The sequence below is a fragment of the Aquarana catesbeiana genome, linkage group LG12, assembly GCF_042186555.1.
Source record: "Aquarana catesbeiana isolate 2022-GZ linkage group LG12, ASM4218655v1, whole genome shotgun sequence".
Lineage (NCBI taxonomy): Eukaryota > Metazoa > Chordata > Amphibia > Anura > Ranidae > Aquarana > Aquarana catesbeiana.
The window spans coordinates 83,246,174-83,267,095 of NC_133335.1; the positions used below are offsets into that span (position 1 = coordinate 83,246,174).

Sequence of the window (20,922 nt, forward strand, 5' to 3'; positions counted from 1 at the left end):
GCCCTTCCTGCTGCATTCGCCAATCCTAATTGGGAACCCACCGCTTCTGCAGCACCCGTACTTCCTCCATTCACATCCCCAACCAAATGCAGTTGGCTGCATGAGAGGCATTTTCTTTATGTCCTCCCGAGTACCCCTACCCAACGAACCCCCCCAAAAAAGATTATTTTCCCTCCTGTCCTGACAATCCTGGTCTTTGCATTGGTGAATGTTTTGAACGCTACCATTCACTAGTTGAGTATTAGCGTAGGGTACAGCATTGCACAGACTAGGCACACTTTCACAGGGTCTCCCAAGATGCCATCGCATTTTGAGAGACCCGAACCTGGAACCGGTTACAGTTCTAAAAGTTAGTTACCAAAAAAAGTGTAAAAAAAAAAAAAAAAAAAAAAAAAAAACAAACAAAAAAATATATAAAATAAAAAAAATAGTTGTCGTTTTATTGTTCTCTCTCTCTCTATTCTCTCTCTATTGTTCTGCTCTTTTTTTACTGTATTCTATTCTGCAATTTGTTTTGTTGTTATTATGTTTTATCATGTTTGATTTTCAGGAATGCAATTTTTTATACTTTACCGTTTACTGTGTTTTATTGTTAACCATTTTTTTGTCTTCAGGTATGCCATTCACGACTTTGAGTGGTTATACCAGAATGATGCCTGCAGGTTTAGGTATCATCTTGGTATAATTCTTTTCAGCCAGCGGTCGGCTTTCATGTAAAAGCAATCCTAGCGGCTAATTAGCCTCTAGACTGGTTTTACAAGCAGTGGGAGAGAATGCCCCCCCCCCCACCGTCTTCCGTATTTTTCTCTGGCTCTCCTGTCTAAACAGGGAACCTGAGAATGCAGCCGGTGATTCAGCCAGCTGACCATAGAGCTGATCAGAGACCAGAGTGGCTCCAAACATCTCTATGGCCTAAGAAACCAGAAGCTACGAGCATTTTATGACTTAGATTTCGCTGGATGTAAACAGCGCCATTGGGAAATTGGGAAAGCATTTTATCACACCAATCTTGGTGTGGTCAGATGCTTTGAGGGAAGAGAAGAGGTCTAATAGACCCCAATTTTTTCAAAAAAGAGTACCTGTCACTACCTGTTGCTATCATAGGGGATATTTACATTCCCTGAGATAACAATAAAAATGATTACAAAAAAAAAAAAAAAAAAAAAGAAAGGAACAGTTTAAAAATAAGATAAAAAAGCAAAAAAATAATAAAGAAAAAAAAAGAAAAAAAAAAAAGCACCCCCTGTCCCCCCCTGCTCTCGCACTAAGGCGAATGCAAGCGTCGGTCTGGCGTCAAATGTAAACAGCAATTGCACCATGCATGTGAGGTATCACCGTGAAGGTCAGATCGAGGGCAGTAATTTTAGCAGTAGACCTCCTCTGTAAATCTAAAGTGGTAACCTGTAAAGGCTTTTAAAAATGTATCTATTTTGTTATCACTGCACGTTTGTGCGCAATTTTAAAGCATGTCATGTTTGGTATCCATGTACTCGGCCTAAGATCATCTTTTTTATTTCATCAAACATTTGGGCAATATAGTGTGTTTTACTGCATTAAAATTAAAATTAAAAAAAGTGTGTTTTTTCCCCCAAAAAATGCATTTGAAAAATCGCTGCGCAAATACTGTGTGAAAAAAAAAATGAAACACCCACCATTTTAATCTTTAGGGCATTTGCTTTAAAAATATATATAATGTGTAGTGCGCATGCGCGAGAGCTCCGTGATGGCCGCTTAAGCCCGGAGCTCCGCACCACCCCGGACCGACGAGCGGCATAACCCCGGTCACAGCAGGTGCAGGACCCACACGAGCATCCCCCCGCTGATCAGCAGGGGCACAAGGTGAGATGTCCGGCGCACAAGCTTGCCGCGATTTGAGCCCGGAACTTGCAGCGGTGGCGGCAGATGGGTGCACCAAGATGGCCGCCGACAGTGATACAGCTAGGCCTCACCCAGCCACACAATACAAGGGGACGGAGCAACGTCCCATACTCGACCCCCCGACCCTGACCTATGCCCAGGCAGCACAGGGAGGCCCCAGCACGCTCCAGTCAGCTCATCAGGGCCTGCAGCAGCACCAAGCCTCTCAGGGGGCTCACAGAGAAACACACAGCGGTGTGCAGAGGGAAGATGGCGCTTCTCCCTCAGGCATACCCCCTCAATTTCCCTCATTGGCAGGCACCCCGTCTGGATACTCATTCAAGGACATTTCTGCTATCCAAGAAGATCTTTTCTCAAAATTCTCTGCTCTGCTAGAAAAGGGCCTGGCCAACACAGCCTCCCAGATCACTAATGCAATCAAATCGGACCTCTCTAACCTGGGTTCTAGGATTGAGGCTATGGAAGACAAAATTGACCACACGGTCGCCAGAACCAACCAGAATGCCGCACACCTCCAGTCAGTTCAAGAACAGCTGGACACGGCCCTTTTAAGAATTGATGAACTCGAGAACAGGTCCAGGAGGTATAATTTCCGAATAAGAGGCCTCCCTGAGTCATTTACGGATATCCCCTAACGGTGCAGGACTTTATCTCAGAGCTCATTCCCAACATCCCGCCACATAGGCTAGAGCTGGATAGGGCTCACAGAGCCCTGGGACCCCCGCGGAAGGACGGGTCCCCACGGGACATAATAGTTAAACCGCACTTTTACGCGGTCAAAGAGGAGGTAATGAGACAATCTCAATTGAAGCCTAAGCTCCAACATCAGGGTCACCAAATTCAGGTCTTTGCAGACCTAGCTCAGTCCACCATACAGAGAAGATGTACACTCAAACCCCTCCTTTCAGTTTTGATGGAACGAGACATCAAATACCGATGGACATTCCCATTTGCTGTGAAGTTTTCCTTACAAGGCAAGACCCACGCTTTCTCCAATCTCCAGGATGGTGAGAGACTTTTCATCTCCCTCAAATTGATATCCCAGGAAGCCCCCATGGAACTCTCATCATCTTCTTCGGGTTCATCTAAACGCCCCCCTCCAGGCAGCCCAGTCTCCCCTCTCTGGACCAAGGGCCCTTCCAAGAGAGCAAGGACGGCAGACCCCCATAATGGGGCTTGATGACCCTCATCTTACACACCTAGACCTCCCACGGTCTTTTCTGTTCGGGACTGCCCTCCTCCATTGATTGAGCTCAAGCTCTCACACCTAACCCCACGGCCCAATATGGGCCTCGGACACAGGTCTCTTTATTTCCACCAACGTCTGGACACCGCCTGCTGAAGAGGTTCTCCGAAGTGGATCGCCTACGGTGAACTGCCCCCGAGTTCCCTGTGCTTTTTAGAAGCGGGAGAGAGATCTCTTTTCACTCCGAACTGAGAATTAGAGCACTAATACTTCGGCTCTTCATAGCACTCAGTAACCATTTTTCTTTTCAGATCCAGACGCATGGCAGTAGGTAGTTTAGAGCTGGCGGTCATTCCTTTTCTTTTTTTACGCAATTTTTGGTGTTGTCAGCTCCTCTTGTTTCAGTTTTATAATCTTCTAGAACGTTAAAATTGTTTTAAGATTATAGTATAAAACTGCACTGAATAAGATGAAGATCTTTAACTACGTTATGCAAACATTTTTTTCTTTATTTTTTTGGTTCTATTCACTTGTCTAAGTTACTTAAAAGTAAGGGTCCGGGGTGGTACCCTTGCGCCTCCTCTCTCTCCGAGGGAATCCAATGTGCTCCCGCGGAGTGAGACTTCCCTCGCCCACTATGAACGAGAGAAGATTTAAAATGGAGACTAAGCGGTCAGACACACCGCTACCCTCCACGGGTCCTATTAGAGGGCCCTTGACATTATTGTTATTTTTTTATCTTCTTGTCTTTCTTTCTTCCCTTCACTCTTTCTCATCTTTTGTCTCTCTCCTAGCTGGCCGTCTGGGGATGCCCCGGAACCTACCGCACACAGTTATGGGATGGACCCGCAACCCTCCACTTTTTCTTGGAATACACTCCAACACGGGGTAAGTGGCTGCTGGGCCGGTGATCACTCTCCTCTCTGTTCCCATGGCTGATTTAGTGTCTAAGGGACTAGATCTCAGGGTGGCTTCTCATAACGCTCAAGGGCTCAACTATCCAAGGAAAAGAAGAGTAGCTTTCGATCATTACAAAGCCCTCAAACTAGATGTAGTGCTCTTACAGGAGACGCACTTCCCGATTCGGTACAGTCCCAAGTTCCTACACTCTCACTACCCATCCTTTTATCTGGCAAACGCGCCAAACAAAACCAAAGGTGTTGCAGTGCTTTTCTCTAAAAACAGTAAATTCAACCATATCTCTGATCTAAGAGACCCGGAGGGCAGGTTTATTCTTGTAAAGGGTACTCTGGAGGGAGTACTATACTCCATAATCTCTTATTACGCCCCTAACAAGGGTCAAGCAACCATCTTCCAGAACCTATTTGCAACTCTCAACCCCCTCCTGGAGGGAAAAGTTATTTGGGTAGGGGACTCAAATGTAGCGTTTGACCATGGTCTAGACAAAAACAACCCTCTCAAAGGAAGACTTACACGCCCCACAAAATTAAGCACCAGAATAGCTAAAATGATTCACTCCCAAGGGTTGGTAGATATCTGGCGGGAGCTGAATCCCACGGGCAGGGACTTCACACACTTCTCCTCCCCCCACCAAACCTACGCAAGGATAGACCACATTCTCATTCAGACTAACCTCATCCCTCTCTCTTCTAAAGCTAAAATTTTAGATATGGTCTGGTCGGACCATTCACTGGTCCTCCTGACGTTGAAAAATGTTCTGTCGCGTAGTGGGGGCTCTTTCTGGAGATTGAACGAGTCTCTCCTGGGGGATCCGGTTAACGCAAAGTTAGTAGCGGACGCTATCAAGGAATACTTTCGGGTGAATGATGTGGGAAACATCTCCCCCAAAACTCTGTGGGCTGCCCACAAGGCCTCGATCCGCGGTGAGCTCATCAGACTAGCCACTAAAGTCAAAAAGGAGAGGCTGATAGACATTCATAGGCTAGAGCATAAATTTATTACCTTAAAAATCGAACACAAAAAAACTCTGTCAAAAGATCTTAACGAAAAACTAGACGCGATAAGATTGGAACTCAACTTAGCTTTAACGGCCAAAGCCGAAAAACACATTAGATGGAGCGGAGCCAAATTTTACTGCCACAAGGACAGAGTCGGGACAATGCTAGCCACGAAACTCTCCCCCAAGTTCCACTCTCACACTTTTCCCAAATTGCGCATAGCGGGCCAACCCCCTACGGCCAATCCTTCTAAAATTATGACAGCCTTCCATGAATTCTACTCTGAATTATACAAGACCACACAAAAACCGAGTGACATCTCGATAACTTCCTTCCTCTCGAATATTAAACTGCCCTCTCTCTCTAAGGACCGCAGGGACCTTATGGAGGAGCCCTTCACCTCAGACGAGATAAGGGAAGTTATCAAAAACCTTAAGACAGGCTCAGCCCCGGGGCCGGATGGTTTGTCAGTCCCTTACTACAAAAAGTTTGGGGATATACTGGCCCCCCATATGGCAAAATTTTTCAATTCTAAGAAAACAGGCTCCCCAATGGATCCCCACTTGAACACGGCTTTCATAACAGTTATTCCCAAACCCAATAAGAACCACGAAGAAGTAGAGAACTATAGGCCCATTTCCCTAATCAATAATGATCTCAAGATACTCACTAAAATCTTAGCCAATCGTCTCGCCTCCTTTATCAAGCAGTACGTCCATAAAGATCAGGTTGGTTTTATCCCGGGGAGGCAAGGCCCAGATCAAATTAGGAGAGCGGTGGACATTGTCTCCATTCTCCAATCTAATTGGGAGGGGGGCCCCAAACAGGCAGGAATGCTGTTGTCTTTAGACTTGCATAAGGCCTTCGACTCGATCGAATGGCCTTACCTTTTTTCTCTTCTGGAGAGCTGGGGCTTCGGGGCAGGCTTCTTAGGGACATTGCAATCCCTATATTCAAACCCGGCAGCAATAATCCGACTACAGGGCCAATACTCCAAACCCCTTCAAATAGCGAGAGGGACGAGACAGGGCTGCCCTCTTTCCCCTCTGATTTTCGCCATGGCCATTGAAACACTTGCGATAGCGATTAGATCAAACCCTAATATTCAAGGTGTATCCTGTGGGGATCAAGTCCACAAGTGTGGGCTCTTCGCCGATGATATGCTCCTTTTCATAACATCCCCTGTCACATCACTCCCGAATTTATGCAAACTACTGGAAGACTTCTCTAGTACCTCAGGCCTTAAGGTCAACTATTCTAAATCATCGGCTTTAAACATTTCCCTGCAGACAGAAACTGTATCCGCCCTTCAAAGCTCCTTTGACTTTAAATGGAATGACCAATGGATAGACTATTTAGGAATTAAACTTTCAGCTAAAATGGAACAATTGTACCCCTTAAACTTCCCACCAATGTACCGTAAATTAGCGGCTGATCTGGGAACATGGTCCAGGGGAGAGGTCTCTTGGTTGGGCAGAGTTCATGCAGTGAAGATAACACTCTTGCCCAGATTGCTATACCTTTTCAGGGCCATTCCGATAAATATTAACAAAGAACACTTATCCAATCTCCAAAAAAAGATCACCAAATTCATCTGGGGGGGGGGAGAGGGCATAGATTCCAACAAAAAACCCTATTCCTTCCAAGAGCTCAGGGTGGCATGGGGGCTCCTCAGCTCTTCTGGTACTTTCAAGCTGCCAGGCTAGCCCAAATCTCTACAGTTTACTCTAAGGCAGAGAAGCCAGATTGGATTCAGATAGAGAGACGGGCAGCCCCCACATACACCCTGGACTTTCTCCTCTGGACTCCCCCCAAACAGAGACCCCCAATACTCTCCCCATCTCTATCTCAATCATTTCATTTATGGGATAACTTGAGGAAAAATACGGCCCTGATCTCAAGATGCCTGCCTTTGGCGCACATCTTCAATAATCCTGATTTTGCCCCTGGGTTGGATATTAAGGCTTTTCGTTGGTGGCTGGACAAGGGACTGTACCGAATCGGACATTTCTATACGAATGAGGGTCCAATTTCCTTGGAGCAAGGTGTCAGGCTTCTAGAAATTCCGAACTCTGAGCGTTTTAGATTCCACCAAATAAGACATTTTCTTTGCCAACTTTGGAGAGGAGGAACTCCCTCACACAACGCCTTTACGCCATATGAATTATGGTGTGGTCGCTCATTGGAACAGAGGGGAGGAATTTCCGTCATATACCAGTCACTTGCCCTTCACCCCCAAAAGTCTCCTTATATGCTTGACTGGGAAAAGGAACTTGCTTTTGAATGGGAACCCTCTAAATGGAGAAGCTCCTTTGACAGAGCCTTTAAAGGTATTAAAAACATTTCCTTAATCGAAGGAAGTGTTAAGGTTATGACAAGATGGTACCTTACCCCTGCAAAGCTTTCCAGAATGTTCCCAACAGCTGACCCCAAGTGTTTTCGGGGGTGTCAGCTCTTGGGCTCAATGGCTCATGTCTGGTGGGAATGCCCTAGACTCAGGCCCTTCTGGGATAAGATATTCTCCCTGATACGGAAAACAACACAGATTCAAATCCCGAAATCCCCGACCATAGCTCTTCTCAATGATAACTTGCCCAAGACTCCGAAGAGTTCACGTAAACTGATACACTTCATCCTCCTAGGTGCAAAACTCACCATCGCTAAGGCATGGAAACAGCCCAAAGTCTCGGTGAAAGCTGCAATTCATAAAATCTCATGGATTATGGCCCAGGAGAAATTAGCCAGCATCTTAGATGACAAAAAAACGCAATTTGAAGCTATATGGGAGCCTTGGGCACAGTTCGTCGGCATCTCTCTTATACCCGGAGTCCAACCCCAAAACTAAAGGTGGACAACTTGTGGGGCGGGGGCCCCTCCTGACGGTCGGCTAACCTTCCTCTCTCACTCTCCCCCTTTCTCTCTTTCTCTTCTACTCTTCTAGATTTAGTTCTCGTCGATTAGGATCATCTGCTGGGGGACACAAGAACAGATTCTCCTGTAATTGATGTAACGTTTTTTCTGATCAAAGATCCTTTATATTGGGACAAATAACTGTCTTTCGTTTCATGGTTCACACTGATAGGTTATAGTCTCCAGTAATTAATATGAAACGTTTTTTATTTTTTTTATTATAATCCCTAGGGCCTTAGGACAATCGCTGGTAAGGGGAGGATGGGGGCTCCTACTATGCACAGCATGATCCCTTTAGGGGTGCTGGTGGGATCTCCTAGAGCCTCCCTTAGCAACGGTCAATCTCCTTAGTGGTCACTACTATATTTGTTCCAGTAACAATGTTTTAGGCATTGATCCTATACGCACAAATTAGACATTCCCACTGTGCCTTTTCACTGTTAGCTCACGAGCCCCAGCAGGGCTATGTTATTTATCAAGTGTTGTTACACGATATGTTGATACAAATCCTGTATTTTATTTTATCTTCTTGTTTTTGTAAAAAACTAATAAAAGATTTTGAAAGTAAAATATATATAATGTTTGGGGGTTCAAAGTAATTTTCTTGCAAAAAAAATTTAATTTTTCATGACAAGTTGTCACTAAATGATATATTGCTCAAACATGCCATGGGAATATGTGAAATTACATCCCAAAATACATTCTGTTGCTTCTCCTGAGTACGGGGATACCACATGTGTGAGACTTTTTGGGAGCCTAGCCACGTACGGGACCCCGAAACCCAAGCACCGCCTTCAGGCTTTCTAAGGGCGAACATTTTTGATTTCACTCTTCACTGCCTATCACAGTTTCGGAGGCCATGGAATGCCCAGGTGGCACAAACCCCCCCCAAATGACCCTATTTTGGAAAGTACACACCCCAAGCTATTTGCTGAGAGGTATAGTGAGTATTTTGCAGACCACTTTTTGTTACAAAGTTTTGAAAATTGAAAAAAGAAAAAAAAATGTTTTTTCTTGCCTTTCTTCATTTTCAAAAACAAATGAGAGCTGCAAAATACTCACCATGCCTCTCAGCAAATAGCTTGGGGTGTCTAATTTCCAAAATGGGGTCATTTGGGGTGGGTTTGTGCCACCTGGGCATTCCATGGCCTCCGAAACTGTGATAGGCAGTGAAGAGTGAAATCAAAAATTTACACCCTTAGAAATCCTGAAGGCGGTGATTGGTTTTCGGGGCCCCGTACGTGGCTAGGCTCCCAAAAAGTCCCACACATGTGGTATCCCCATACTCAGGAGAAGCAGCTAAATGTATTTTGGGGTGCAATTCCAAATATGCCCATGGCCTGTGTGAGCAATATATCATTTAGTGACAACTTTGTGCAAAAAAAAAAAAAAATTTGTTACTTTCCCGCAACTTGTGTCAAAATATAAAATATTCCATGGACTCAACATACCTCTCAGCAAATAGCTTGGGGTGTCTACTTTCCAAAATGGGGTCATTTGGGGGGGGTTGTGCCATCTGGGCATTTTATGGCCTTCAAAACTGTGATAGGTAGTGAAGAGTGAAATCAAAAATTTACGCCCTTAGAAATCCTGAAGGCGGTGATTGGTTTTTTGGGCCCCGTACGCGGCTAGGCTCCCAAAAAGTCCCACACATGTGGTATCCCCGTACTCAGGAGAAGCAGCTGAATGTATTTTGGATGCAATTCCACATATGCCCATGGCCTGTGTGAGCAATATATCATTTAGTGACAACTTTTTGTAATTTTTTTTTTTTTGTCATTATTCAATCACTTGGGACAAAAAAAATGAATATTCAATGGGCTCAACATGCCTCTCAGCAATTTCCTTGGGGTGTCTACTTTCAAAAATGGGGTCATTTGGGGGGGGGTTGTACTGCCCTGCCATTTTAGCACCTCAAGAAATGACATAGGCAGTCATAAACTAAAAGCTGTGTAAATTCCAGAAAATATACCCTAGTTTGTAGACGCTATAACTTTTGCGCAAACCAATAAATATACGCTTATTGACATTTTTTTTTACCAAAGACATTTGGCCGAATACATTTTGGCCTAAATGCATGACTAAAATTTAGTTTATTGGATTTTTTTTTATAACGAAAAGTAGAAAATATCATTTTTTTTTCAAAATTTTCGGTGTTTTTCCGTTTATAGCGCAAAAAATAAAAACCGCAGAGGTGAGCAAATACCATCAAAAGAAAGCTCTATTTGTGGGAAGAAAAGAACGCAAATTTTGTTTGGGTACAGCATTGCATGACCTCGCAATTAGCAGTTAAAGCGACGCAGTGCCAAATTGTAAAAAGTGCTCTGGTCAGGAAGGGGGTAAATCCTTCCGGGGCTGAAGTGGTTAAGTCCCCATCATCCCCTACAGCTGAAGACTGGAAATAACCACATCCAACTGCCAGCAAGAGAGAGAAAGAAAAAATATTTATACAACATTGCATCATCAGCCTCTCCTGTCTACAGCTCTGATAGTGTCATATTACAGGCACTGTTGTTTAACCACTTGCTTACTGGGTACTTAAACCCCCTTCCTGCCCAGAACAATTTTCAGCTTTCAGCGCTGTCACTCTTTGAATGACAATTGTGCGGTCATGCTACAGTTTACTCAAATTAAATTTTTATCACATTTTTCACACAGATAGAGCTTTCTTTTGGTGGTATTTAATTGGTGCTGGGTTTTTTATTTTTTGCTAAATAAAAAAAAACAAAAAGGGACCGAAATTTTGAAAGAAAAACAAAACCGTTTCGTAGTTTGTTATAAAATTTAGAAAACCGGTAATTTTTCTCCTTCACTGATGTGTGCTGATGAGGCTGCACTGATGGGCACTGATAGGCAGCACTGATAGGCAATGATAAGGCGGCACTGATAGGTAGCACTGATGAGGCGGCACTGATAGGTGGCACTGATAGGCACCGATGGTTGGCACTGATAGGTGGCATTGAAGGGCAGTAATAGGTGGCACTGATAAGCGGCTCTGATAGGTGGCGCTGATGATTACTGATGGGTGACACTGATGGGCACTGGTAGGTGACACTGATAGGCAGCACTGATCTGTGGCACTGATTATTAGACACTGATGGGCATTGATTGGCAGCACTGGTGGGCATTGATGGGTGGCACTGTGGGCACTGGTAGGTGGCACTGGTGGGTACTGATAGGTGGCACTGGTAGGTGGCACAGTGGGCACTGGCAGGTGATACTGGTGGGCACAACCGCAGCTTTCTGAGTGAGGGACCGATGTCCCTCTGACAGAAGCCGGTGATCGGCTTTTTTTCTCCCTCACGCTGACAGCGTGAGGAAAAACAAAATATCAATTACCAAGCTTCTGTTTACATCACGTGATCAGCCGTCATTGGCTGACATCTGATCAAGGATCAGGATCAGGATCAGGACCAGGATCGACCCCTTACTCGGATCTGTGATCAGCCGAGTCTCATAGACTCGGTGATCACAGAGCGCACCGCTCGGGAGGATGTTCATGGAAGCCCTCCCAGCAATTAAGGCCCGCGCTGCAGCCGTCTTTCGGCTATAGCGTGGGTGGCAAGTAGTTAATTATTACAGGTTTGTTTTGGGTTTAGGGCCCTTTCACACTGATGCATTTTTCCTGCGTTTTTACCTTGCAAGAAAATCTCAATAAAAATGTATTCTTTTAAACCCTTTGGGTCTCTTCACACCACTGGGTGCATTGCGTTTTGAAATGCATGCTGCATCTTTGCTGCATTTTTCAAAATTGCACCAAAAATGCAGCTCCCCATTGAATTGAATGGAAAATGCACCGCGTTTGCATTTTTGGTGCCTTTTTTTTTTTTTAAATACATGGAAACACATCTGAAAACACTTTTTTTTTGGTACAGAGTAATGTGACTGTAGGCTTAGACTGCACACAGGAGTTTAACCGGTTCCTGTACATTTACGTCGGCAGAATGGCATGGCTGCGCAAAGTAACATACCCGTACGTTACTTTGAATTTGCCGCCGTGTGCTGGTCCCGCGGACTCGATCGCCGCGGGCATACCCGCGATCGCCTCACTAAGAGGACGAACGGGGAGATGCTGGTGTAAATAGCATTTCCCCGTTCTGTCTAGTGACAGTGTCACTCGATCTCTGCTCCCTGTCATCGGGAGCAGAGATCAGTGACGTCACACACACAGCCCATCCCCCTGACAGTTAGAATCACTTCCCTAGGACACACTTAACCCCTCCCCACCCCCTAGTGGTTAACCCCTTCCCTGCCAGTGTAATTTACCCGGGAATCAGTGCATTTTTATAGCACTGATTGCTGTATAAATGACAATGGTCCCAAAAATGTGTCAAAAATGTCCGATGTGTCAACCATAATGTCGCAGTCACAATAAAAATCCCTGATCGCTGCCAAAACTAGTAAAAAAAAAAAATATTAATAAAAATGCTATAAAACTATCCCCTATTTTGTAAACGCTATAACTTTTTCGCAAACCAATCAATAAATGCTTATTGCCATTTTTTTTACCAAAAATATGTAGCAGAATACGTATCGGCCTAAACTGAGGAAAAAAATGTTTTTTAATGTATTTTTTGGGGATATTTAATATAGCAAAAAGTAAAAAATAATTCGTTTTTTTCAAAATTGTCGCTCTTATTTTGTTTATAGCGCAAAAAATAAAAATCGCAGGGGTGATCAAATACCACCAAAATAAAAATCTATTTGTGGGAAAAAAAGGACGTAAATTTTGTTTCAGAGCCACGTCGCACGACCGCGCAATTGTCAGTTAAAGCGACGCAGTGCCGAATCGCATAAAGTGCTCTGGTCAGGAAGGGGACAAATCCTTCCGGGGCTGAAGTGGTTAAAAAGAGCTCAGACTGATGTCAGGAGGCAGGGTTTTGGGACTACTAAAGAAATACTGAAAGGATCAGAAAAAAATTTAAAAAGGCAATTATTTTGCGTAATGATAAATTAAAAGATGATAAAAAAATAAAATAAAAGCAGGACAGAAATTAAAATATATGACCTATAGGAAAGCTTTATATGAAGTGATAACACTCAATTCACAGTGCTAATAACTGTAAATTTTAAATATCAATCAAAATAAATGTCACTTTAATAATAAAAAATTAAAATCATTTGGTATGTGAGATCTGTATATTGAGCCTAGAGGCTGAATTCACAAAGCTAACACACATGAAACATGTCAGTTATTCTTGGCTGGATGCCAGAGATCTAAAAATAGAACGTCAGTTACTCTTGGCTGAGTGCCAGAGATTTAAAAAAAAACAAACAGGTAACCACGGTGATGTCATCAGCTGCCCTCTTATTAGGCCCGGTTCACACAGGGGCGGCACGACTTGCAGGTCGCCTCACCGAGGCGACCTGCACACGACTTCCACGGCGACTTGCAAAACGACTTCTGTATAGAAGTCTATGCAAGTCGCCTCAAGTCGCCCCCAAAGTAGTACAGGAACCTTTTTCTAAGTCGGAGCGACTTGCGTCGCTCCTATTAGAACAGTTCCATTGTACAGAATGGGAGGCGACTTATCAGGTGGCTAGGTCACCTGACAAGTCGCCCCTGTGTGAACCGGCACTAAGGATGCTCTCAGTAGGATCCTGCCAGTCCCAGAGTGTTTACTGAACAGTGCAGACCTGTTTTTTTTCTCTGGCGATATTTTGCTTGCGGTTTCATTCTAGTGATTTTGTTTGATTCAATTGTATTGTAATTTCATTCTCTCACGCTTAAGGCGTGCTTGGATTATTCTTCAGAATGAGATTTTTTCAGTGTAAAAAGGCTGTTTATCACATTAACACCAAAGATAAACAGACCACTGGAAGACCACATATGGAAGGAGGTATCATTGAACAGCCTGCAGATACCCTATCTAAGAAGCCCACAAAAATTAGGCGGGCTCAAGCTTTTCTGTGCAGATGCTTTAGAGCCGCCGCTGGATGCTTTGGTGTTGGCTATAAAGTCTATGGCCCACCCCGGAAGACAGAGGATTGGAGTGGTGAGTATTGTGAATATTGATAGATTCATTTTCTATTTTTCCCCATTGATTGTAGCATAGAAAAATAATAGAACAGAATAGAATTTATATATATATATACATAGATATATAAAACCATCTTCCGAAATTTGAATTTTGTATAGAATGAATTTGAATTAGAATAGAAAAGATTAGAATAAAATAGAAAATAGAAAATAATAGCCTAGAAAAACAATAGAATATAATGAAATGTAATATTATATTTTATTCTATTCTGTTCTATTTTTTTTTATGCTATTATTTTCTATTTAAATTTGAATTAATTCTATACAAAATTTGAATTTCAGAATATATATATATATATATATATATATATATATATATATATATATATTGTATTCTATTTAGTTCTATTGTATTCTCCTTATTTTTTATTTTATTATTTTCTATTCTATTCTAATTTGAATTCATTCTATACGAAATTCGAATTTCAGAAGATGGCTTCCAAAATTCCAATTTCGTATAGAATGAATTTGAGTAGAAAAGATTAGAATAGAATTGAAAATAATAGAAAAGAAATGTAATAATATAAATATTATATATATATATAACCATTTTCCGAAATTCGAATTTCGTATAGAATGAAATCGAATTTGTATAGAAAAGATTAAAATAGAATAGAATAGAAAAGAATAGACTAGAAAAGCAATAGAACAGAATAGAATAAATATTTATAAATAAGAATTATATTTTATTCTATTCTGTTCTATTGTTTTTCTAGTTTATTCTTTCCTATTATTTTCTATTCCATTCTAATTTTTTCTATTCAAATTCATTCTATACAAAATTCAAATTTCGGAAGAATGAATTTCGAATTTGATGTTCTACAAAGAAAAATGTATCAAATGTAGGTGAAGGTTCTAAATCCAATTCTTTTTTTTTTATTGCAGATGTACACGGTATTTATCGCAGATGCAGCTCACATGGTAGGCTTACTCCAGTGAGCGAGACCCAACGTGAAATCCACATCGAGACTCCACCAACATGTGAAGTCCACATTGAGACTCCACCAAGATGTGAAGTCCACATTGAGACTCCACCAACATGTGGAGTCCACATTGAGACTCCACCAACATGTGGAGTCCACATTGAGACTCCACCAACATGTGGAGTCCACATTGAGACTCCACCAACATGTGGAGTCCACATTAAGACTCCACCAACATGTGGAGTCCACATTGAGACTCCACCAACATGTGAAGTCCACATTGAGACTCCACCAACATGTGACGTCCACATTGAGACTCCACCAACATGTGAAGTCCACATTGAGACTCCACCAACATGTGGAGTCCACATTGAGACTCCACCAACATGTGGAGTCCACATTGAGACTCCACCATGTGACGTTTACATTGAGATTCCACCAAAATGTGAAATCCACATTGCGACGCCACCAAAAAGTGACCATCAGTGCCCCAGCACTAAGGGGATCATCCCAATGACATTAGATGGCTTCAGATTATATAGCCTTCTCGGAAAGGGGGGATTTTGGAAAGGTAAGTGGTCAGATATTTTCTCTGATTTAAAATGTTCAGATATAGTGAGAGAGGATCTGAACCCCTGTCTGGCTCACTATCCAGGGCTACATGAGAGATTTCCCCCTCACTTCCTGTCCTGCTGTCCTGCTGACAATGGTTTCACCAGAGAGAATTGATGGAAAATCTGCAACAAGGACGCAGACAGATATCCCTCCCTCTACTCTCTTAAAGAAAAGTATTTTTTTTTCTGTCTGTATGGCTGTTGCAGAACTGGACATAAAAATTAAAGCCCAAAATAATATTTTTCATTTTATTCAGATAAATCCATGAACACAAAAGGGGATTATACTTATTTTTTTCTTTAGCAGCGAAATAGAAAAGCCTGTCGCTTTCCAGCATGTTAAAGAGCAACGCCTCTTGGGAAGCAGTGGTCTCTCTACAGTGGTTCAGCATGCCCCCTGATGAGTCAGAGCTAGAGCTCTCCAATCATCAAAGCTCACATTCCAAGCTGATTGGAGAGCTCTGGGCTCTGATTCAGGAACAGATATGCCAAAGAGAGAGACCACTGTTTCAGGGGGACAGGGAACAGGCTTTTATATTCAGGTTGTTGCTGCTTTTTAATTAAAACTAATTGTAAGACTTATTTTAAACATATTTTGTTTTGATGCATCTTAGCTGATTTAATTTAAAACATTTAATTAGGCGTCTAACTTTATATAACAGAGAAGGAATCAGGGTGGTGTAACTTAGTTTCAAGAACAACTTCTTCATGAAGGAATGAGTTGTAGTGAAATGGGATGATCTCACCTTTGTTGGTGGATTTTTCATTGACTTATATCTCCAGCCAGGAGTGAGAGAAGGTCCCAGAATTTCAGCTGTTTCACCATTGTAGACCCTATGATGATAAAAATTCCATTATAGTGATTCTACCATTATTGTGGATCCATGAATAAAGTTTTAAATGTCATTGAACATCTTTAATTTTCAGCTCTAATTTCTCTCCCTGTTTGCTCCAGGTGGTTTTGGCATCACACACCTCTACTGATGAACCGTTGGCTGTCAAAATCCAGACCAAGAACAGCAAAGACTACAAAGAAGCCCTCAACGAGAGCCACATACTGAAGGAAGTTTGTACCACCCCATTCTGCATTCCTGGATACGGTACCTTTCAGACAAAGGTAGGACTCTACCTTCTATCTATTTTGTTGAAGAGGTTGGTGTTAAATGGTTATCCTCTCAGAATTCCTCTGTAACTGACACCTACCTTTCTCACAATCTAACCAAAGCTGCATAGTGATTCAAATAGCAAATCATTTCTATAACCTGGATCTTTCTTTCCTCTGCACAGGATCACTTATTCTTCATCATGGAATGCCTGAATGGTGGAGACCTGAGGAACTTCTTAAACAAAAGGGCACCATTAACTATTGGGATGACAAGGTAAGGCAGTGGGGTACTATAATAATAGGAATAGGGGTATAACATACTACTGTATATAGAGCACATCAATGTATAGCCCTGTTCTAGATATGAGATAGATAAGACAATGGGGTACCATGACAATAGGGATGGAGGTAGAATATAGTACTGTACATAGATCAAATAACATATGGGATTTTCCAAGATATGTTAGGTAAGACAATAGGGTACCATAATAATAAGTATTGAGGTAGAACATGGTACAGTACATAGATTAAATCAAAGTGTAGGCTTGTTCTAGATACAAAATTGTGGCAGAAAGGTATGACTTTCAATACATCTGTCCTATCAAAGCTCTGCCCATACATGTACAATCACACACTGAGCAGACATCCCAGGCATCAGACATATCATAGCAAACTTCTAGTGAGACTGATTCCAGACAATAAAGTTTGTTTGTAAATGTAAAACATTTTTTGTAGCTTTGGATGGAGCGGGGAAACTTTTTTTAATGCTTTCTGTTTAGGCCTAACATATACATTAAGAGAGACTACAATTTCATTCAATCATATCTGAACACTTTTACTATCATAAAAAATTTGTGAGAATTCACAAAGCATATTTGTAAATATTCGTCAGTGATGTCAAATATCCCTATAAAACACTCCTATGTTTTGTGTATTGCTAAATTCTGCCATTATCATAATATTTTCTTTCAACACAATTTAGTTATTGCAAGTATACATGACTATACCTCATAACTGGAGTGTTAGAATCAATGATTTGTTATTTTCTGGCTTAGATTACCATAAAAATGCTTTCTATCAACCTTTTCTATCTCTCTATCAGATTCCTTACTGCCGAGATCATCTGTGGCCTGCAGTCCCTTCATGACCAGGGAATTGTACATCAGGATATCAAACCAGAAAACATTCTGCTCGATAGCAGTGGACATGTAAGAATAGCTGATTTTGGCTTATCAGAAATGGATGTGCATTCCTCTCATGCCCTGACGTCCATAGTCGGCACTCCAACCTACATGGCACCAGAAGTGAGTATTGGATCATTTTGCTTTTCCATTCTTGTCAGTAAAGCAACCAGTAATTACTATTCTACTCTTTTTTTAATATTTCTACAGATCTATTTGGAAATGCCATATGGATTTGCTGCTGACTATTTCTCCCTGGGAGTTATAGTCTATGAGATGGCGACTGGAGAATATCCATTCTCCTTCTCAGACACCGTCTTAGGCACTGTCTCAGGCACTGATTCAAACACCGTCTCAGACACTGACTCAGACACCGACTTAGGCATTGGTTTATACCTCGATGAGGTGCTCGCAAACTCAATCTGCAACCAGTATCCAAGATTCAATGAAGATTTCAGCATGAATCTCATGGACCTCATAGCGGACAAAGTAAGTAAACACCATCTGTTGTCAGACAAAAAATGGCTATTTTATTAATATTTATTAAAGAAGAATTGCAGTTATTGCCTTTGCACCAATGTTAACCATTGTTTTGTATATTATTACAGCTTCTATGCAAATCACCAAGCCTAAGAGAGATGCATGTTAAATATCTGCAAAGCCACCCATTTTTTAACGGCGTAGACTGGGTGAAACTGAAGGCTGGGGAAGTAAGCTCACCACTTGACATGGAGAAAGTAAGTATTTAAACCTTCTATATTCTGTGTGTGCATACAAATTGCAAATAGAAAGGCTATCATTGTACATATTCTTCAGTAATAATGTTTCTTCTCTTCACAGTTACCACCGATGGACCTGACGACAGAGATGATGATGGAGGAAATCATAGATCCTGATGAAGAAGAACTGAAGCCTGAATTATCAGAAGAGGACCAGGAGCTTTATTCTGGGTTCTCTTTCACCAGCAAGGGATGGGGAGAAATACAAAGGCCATAGGTGCCATCAACTCCCCCTGCAAAAGTTGCAGGACCATAGATTTTGTTTTCCCCACACTATGGAAGAGGTGCAAGGCATGTAACCAGCCTGACACCAAGGACATCCTGGGGGGTCTCCTGGTGTGTTGGAATAGCGGAGGGGAGGTCGGAGGCCAGTGTTTTATTCAGACGTGTGTTAGATCACCTACAGGGGAGGTTGGCGGCTGGTATTTTTTTAGGCGTGTGTTGGACTGGCTATAAGGAGAGGTCAGAGGCCAGTATTTTATTGAGAGATGTGTTGGATCACCTAAAGGGGAGGTTGGAGGCTGGTATTTTTTTAGGCGTGTGTTGGACTGGCTATAAGAGGAGGTCGGAGGCCAGTATTTTATTCAGATGTGTGTTGAATCACCTAAAGTGGATGTTGGAGGCTGGTATTTTTTTAGGCGTGTGTTGGGCTGGCTATAAGGGGGTGCCAGAGGCCAGTGCTTTATTCAGACATGTGTTTGATAACCTAAAGGGGAGGTTGGAGGCTGGTATTGGTTTTTTTTTGTTTTTTTTTTTGTTTTTTTTTTGATCAAAAGGAAAGTTTATTGAGCATAAAAGTCAATACAGGTTGTTAACATCAAGATACAAGGTGCAGAATGCACCAATATTATGCATAGTGTCTGATTTACAGAGTTTTTGACACATCATTATAATTTAAATTCAAGTGTCGAACATTGTCATGCATATAGAAAGTACATTTTTACTACGACAAAGTGGGTCTAAACAAAAGCAGTTTCCGCTAAGCAGACAGAAGTCAAAAAACAGAAAAAAAAGCATTTGGCACTAGTCAGTGCATGTGGAGGATTCATTTATCCACCTATCCCATATTTTATGATATTTGCCCGGGCAGCCACGATGGGTATACAAAACCTTCTTGTAAGGGAGGGTAAGATTCACAGCTCTCTTCCATTGCTGTGTGGTAGGGGAGGTAGGCTGAAGCCACAATTGAGCTATCTGCATTCTGGCAGTAAAGAGGGTTTCCTGCAAGAATATTGACAGGTATTTTTCCTCTTCTGGAACGGGGAGGAGGCCAAGCAGGCATTGACGTGGGCATAGTGTTAGAGGGGAGCCCATGCAGTCGTGGAGGAATTTGACTATTTGTAACCAATAGCGCTGGATAGACGGGCAATACCATTTGAGATGGTAAAAAGTGCTAGGAGTGCCACCGCAGCAAGGACAGGCTGAGTCAGTGTCCGGCTTATATTTAAGGATTCGTGCAGGGGTAAGGTATGACCTATGAAGGATATAAAGGTGGGTGAGGCGGTCTGACAGTTTAGGAGATACTTTTGTGCAGGTCGCCAGTATTTCCCCCCACTGTTCGTCGTTTATTTCGCCAGTGTCAGCCTCCTATTTGGCTTTTAGGTGTTGTGTATGGGTGGTGGCTGAGGGTAAGAGGAGATGATTGTAAAGGTTAGAGATCAACTTTTTAGGGTCGTCACCTAAGGCCATGTCTGCGAAGATCACTACTTCTAGGCTGGGGATGGAGTCATTAAATTGAGACTGGAGAGCGTGGCGGACTTGGAGGTAACGGAAAAACATATGGTTAGGAAGAGCAAAGTCCTCCTTCAGGGTCTGGAATGTTTTAACTGCACCTCCAGAAATGATCTGGGAGAGGTAAATGACTTTATAAATTATCCACAATTTATAGTCTGGAATAGTCAATAGTTCAGGGAGCTGAGGGTTATCCCAGAGTGGTGTGTGGGCATTTATAGGGGGAGCCCCTATAGTGGTGAGTGCGCGCTACCAAATTCTGCTATGGTGTTTTAACATGTGACGCCCACCCCCGGAACGGGACACCCCCCTGTGTTTACAGAAAAGTATCTGAAATGGGTGGGCCACCACATCTGTCGCAGATGTGCATACCAATGTGGAATAGTGAAGTTTATCGTGTCTATTTAAATAATAAAAATGGGACAGCTGGGAAGCCATGTAGTAAAATGTGAGGTCAGGAGTGGCCGTTCCCCCCAGGTGAGTGGGGCACTTCAGTGTCTGCTATGATAATTTATGTCGAGAGGAGCCCCATATAAAGGTATTGAGTATGGATTCCAGGGATCTGAATACGTGGGTCGAGATGTATAAGGGAGCATGCCAGAATAGGTATAATAATTTAGGAAGGAGGACCATCTTCACCAAATTAATAAGACCCA

At 42.4% G+C, this 20,922-nt stretch overlaps 1 protein-coding gene across 1 annotated transcript; it reads left to right on the forward strand.

The window, feature by feature from the left end:
• Positions 1 to 5,240: 5,240 nt before the first annotated feature.
• LOC141113353 (probable serine/threonine-protein kinase DDB_G0277449) lies at positions 5,241 to 18,752 on the forward strand. The gene is made up of 7 exons (XM_073606414.1): positions 5,241 to 5,711; positions 16,426 to 16,587; positions 16,758 to 16,849; positions 17,678 to 17,879; positions 17,967 to 18,245; positions 18,365 to 18,493; positions 18,597 to 18,752. Exons 1-7 carry the CDS (start codon positions 5,241 to 5,243, stop codon positions 18,750 to 18,752), a joined length of 1,491 nt encoding a protein of 496 aa, XP_073462515.1.
• The last annotated feature ends 2,170 nt before the right edge of the window (positions 18,753 to 20,922 follow it).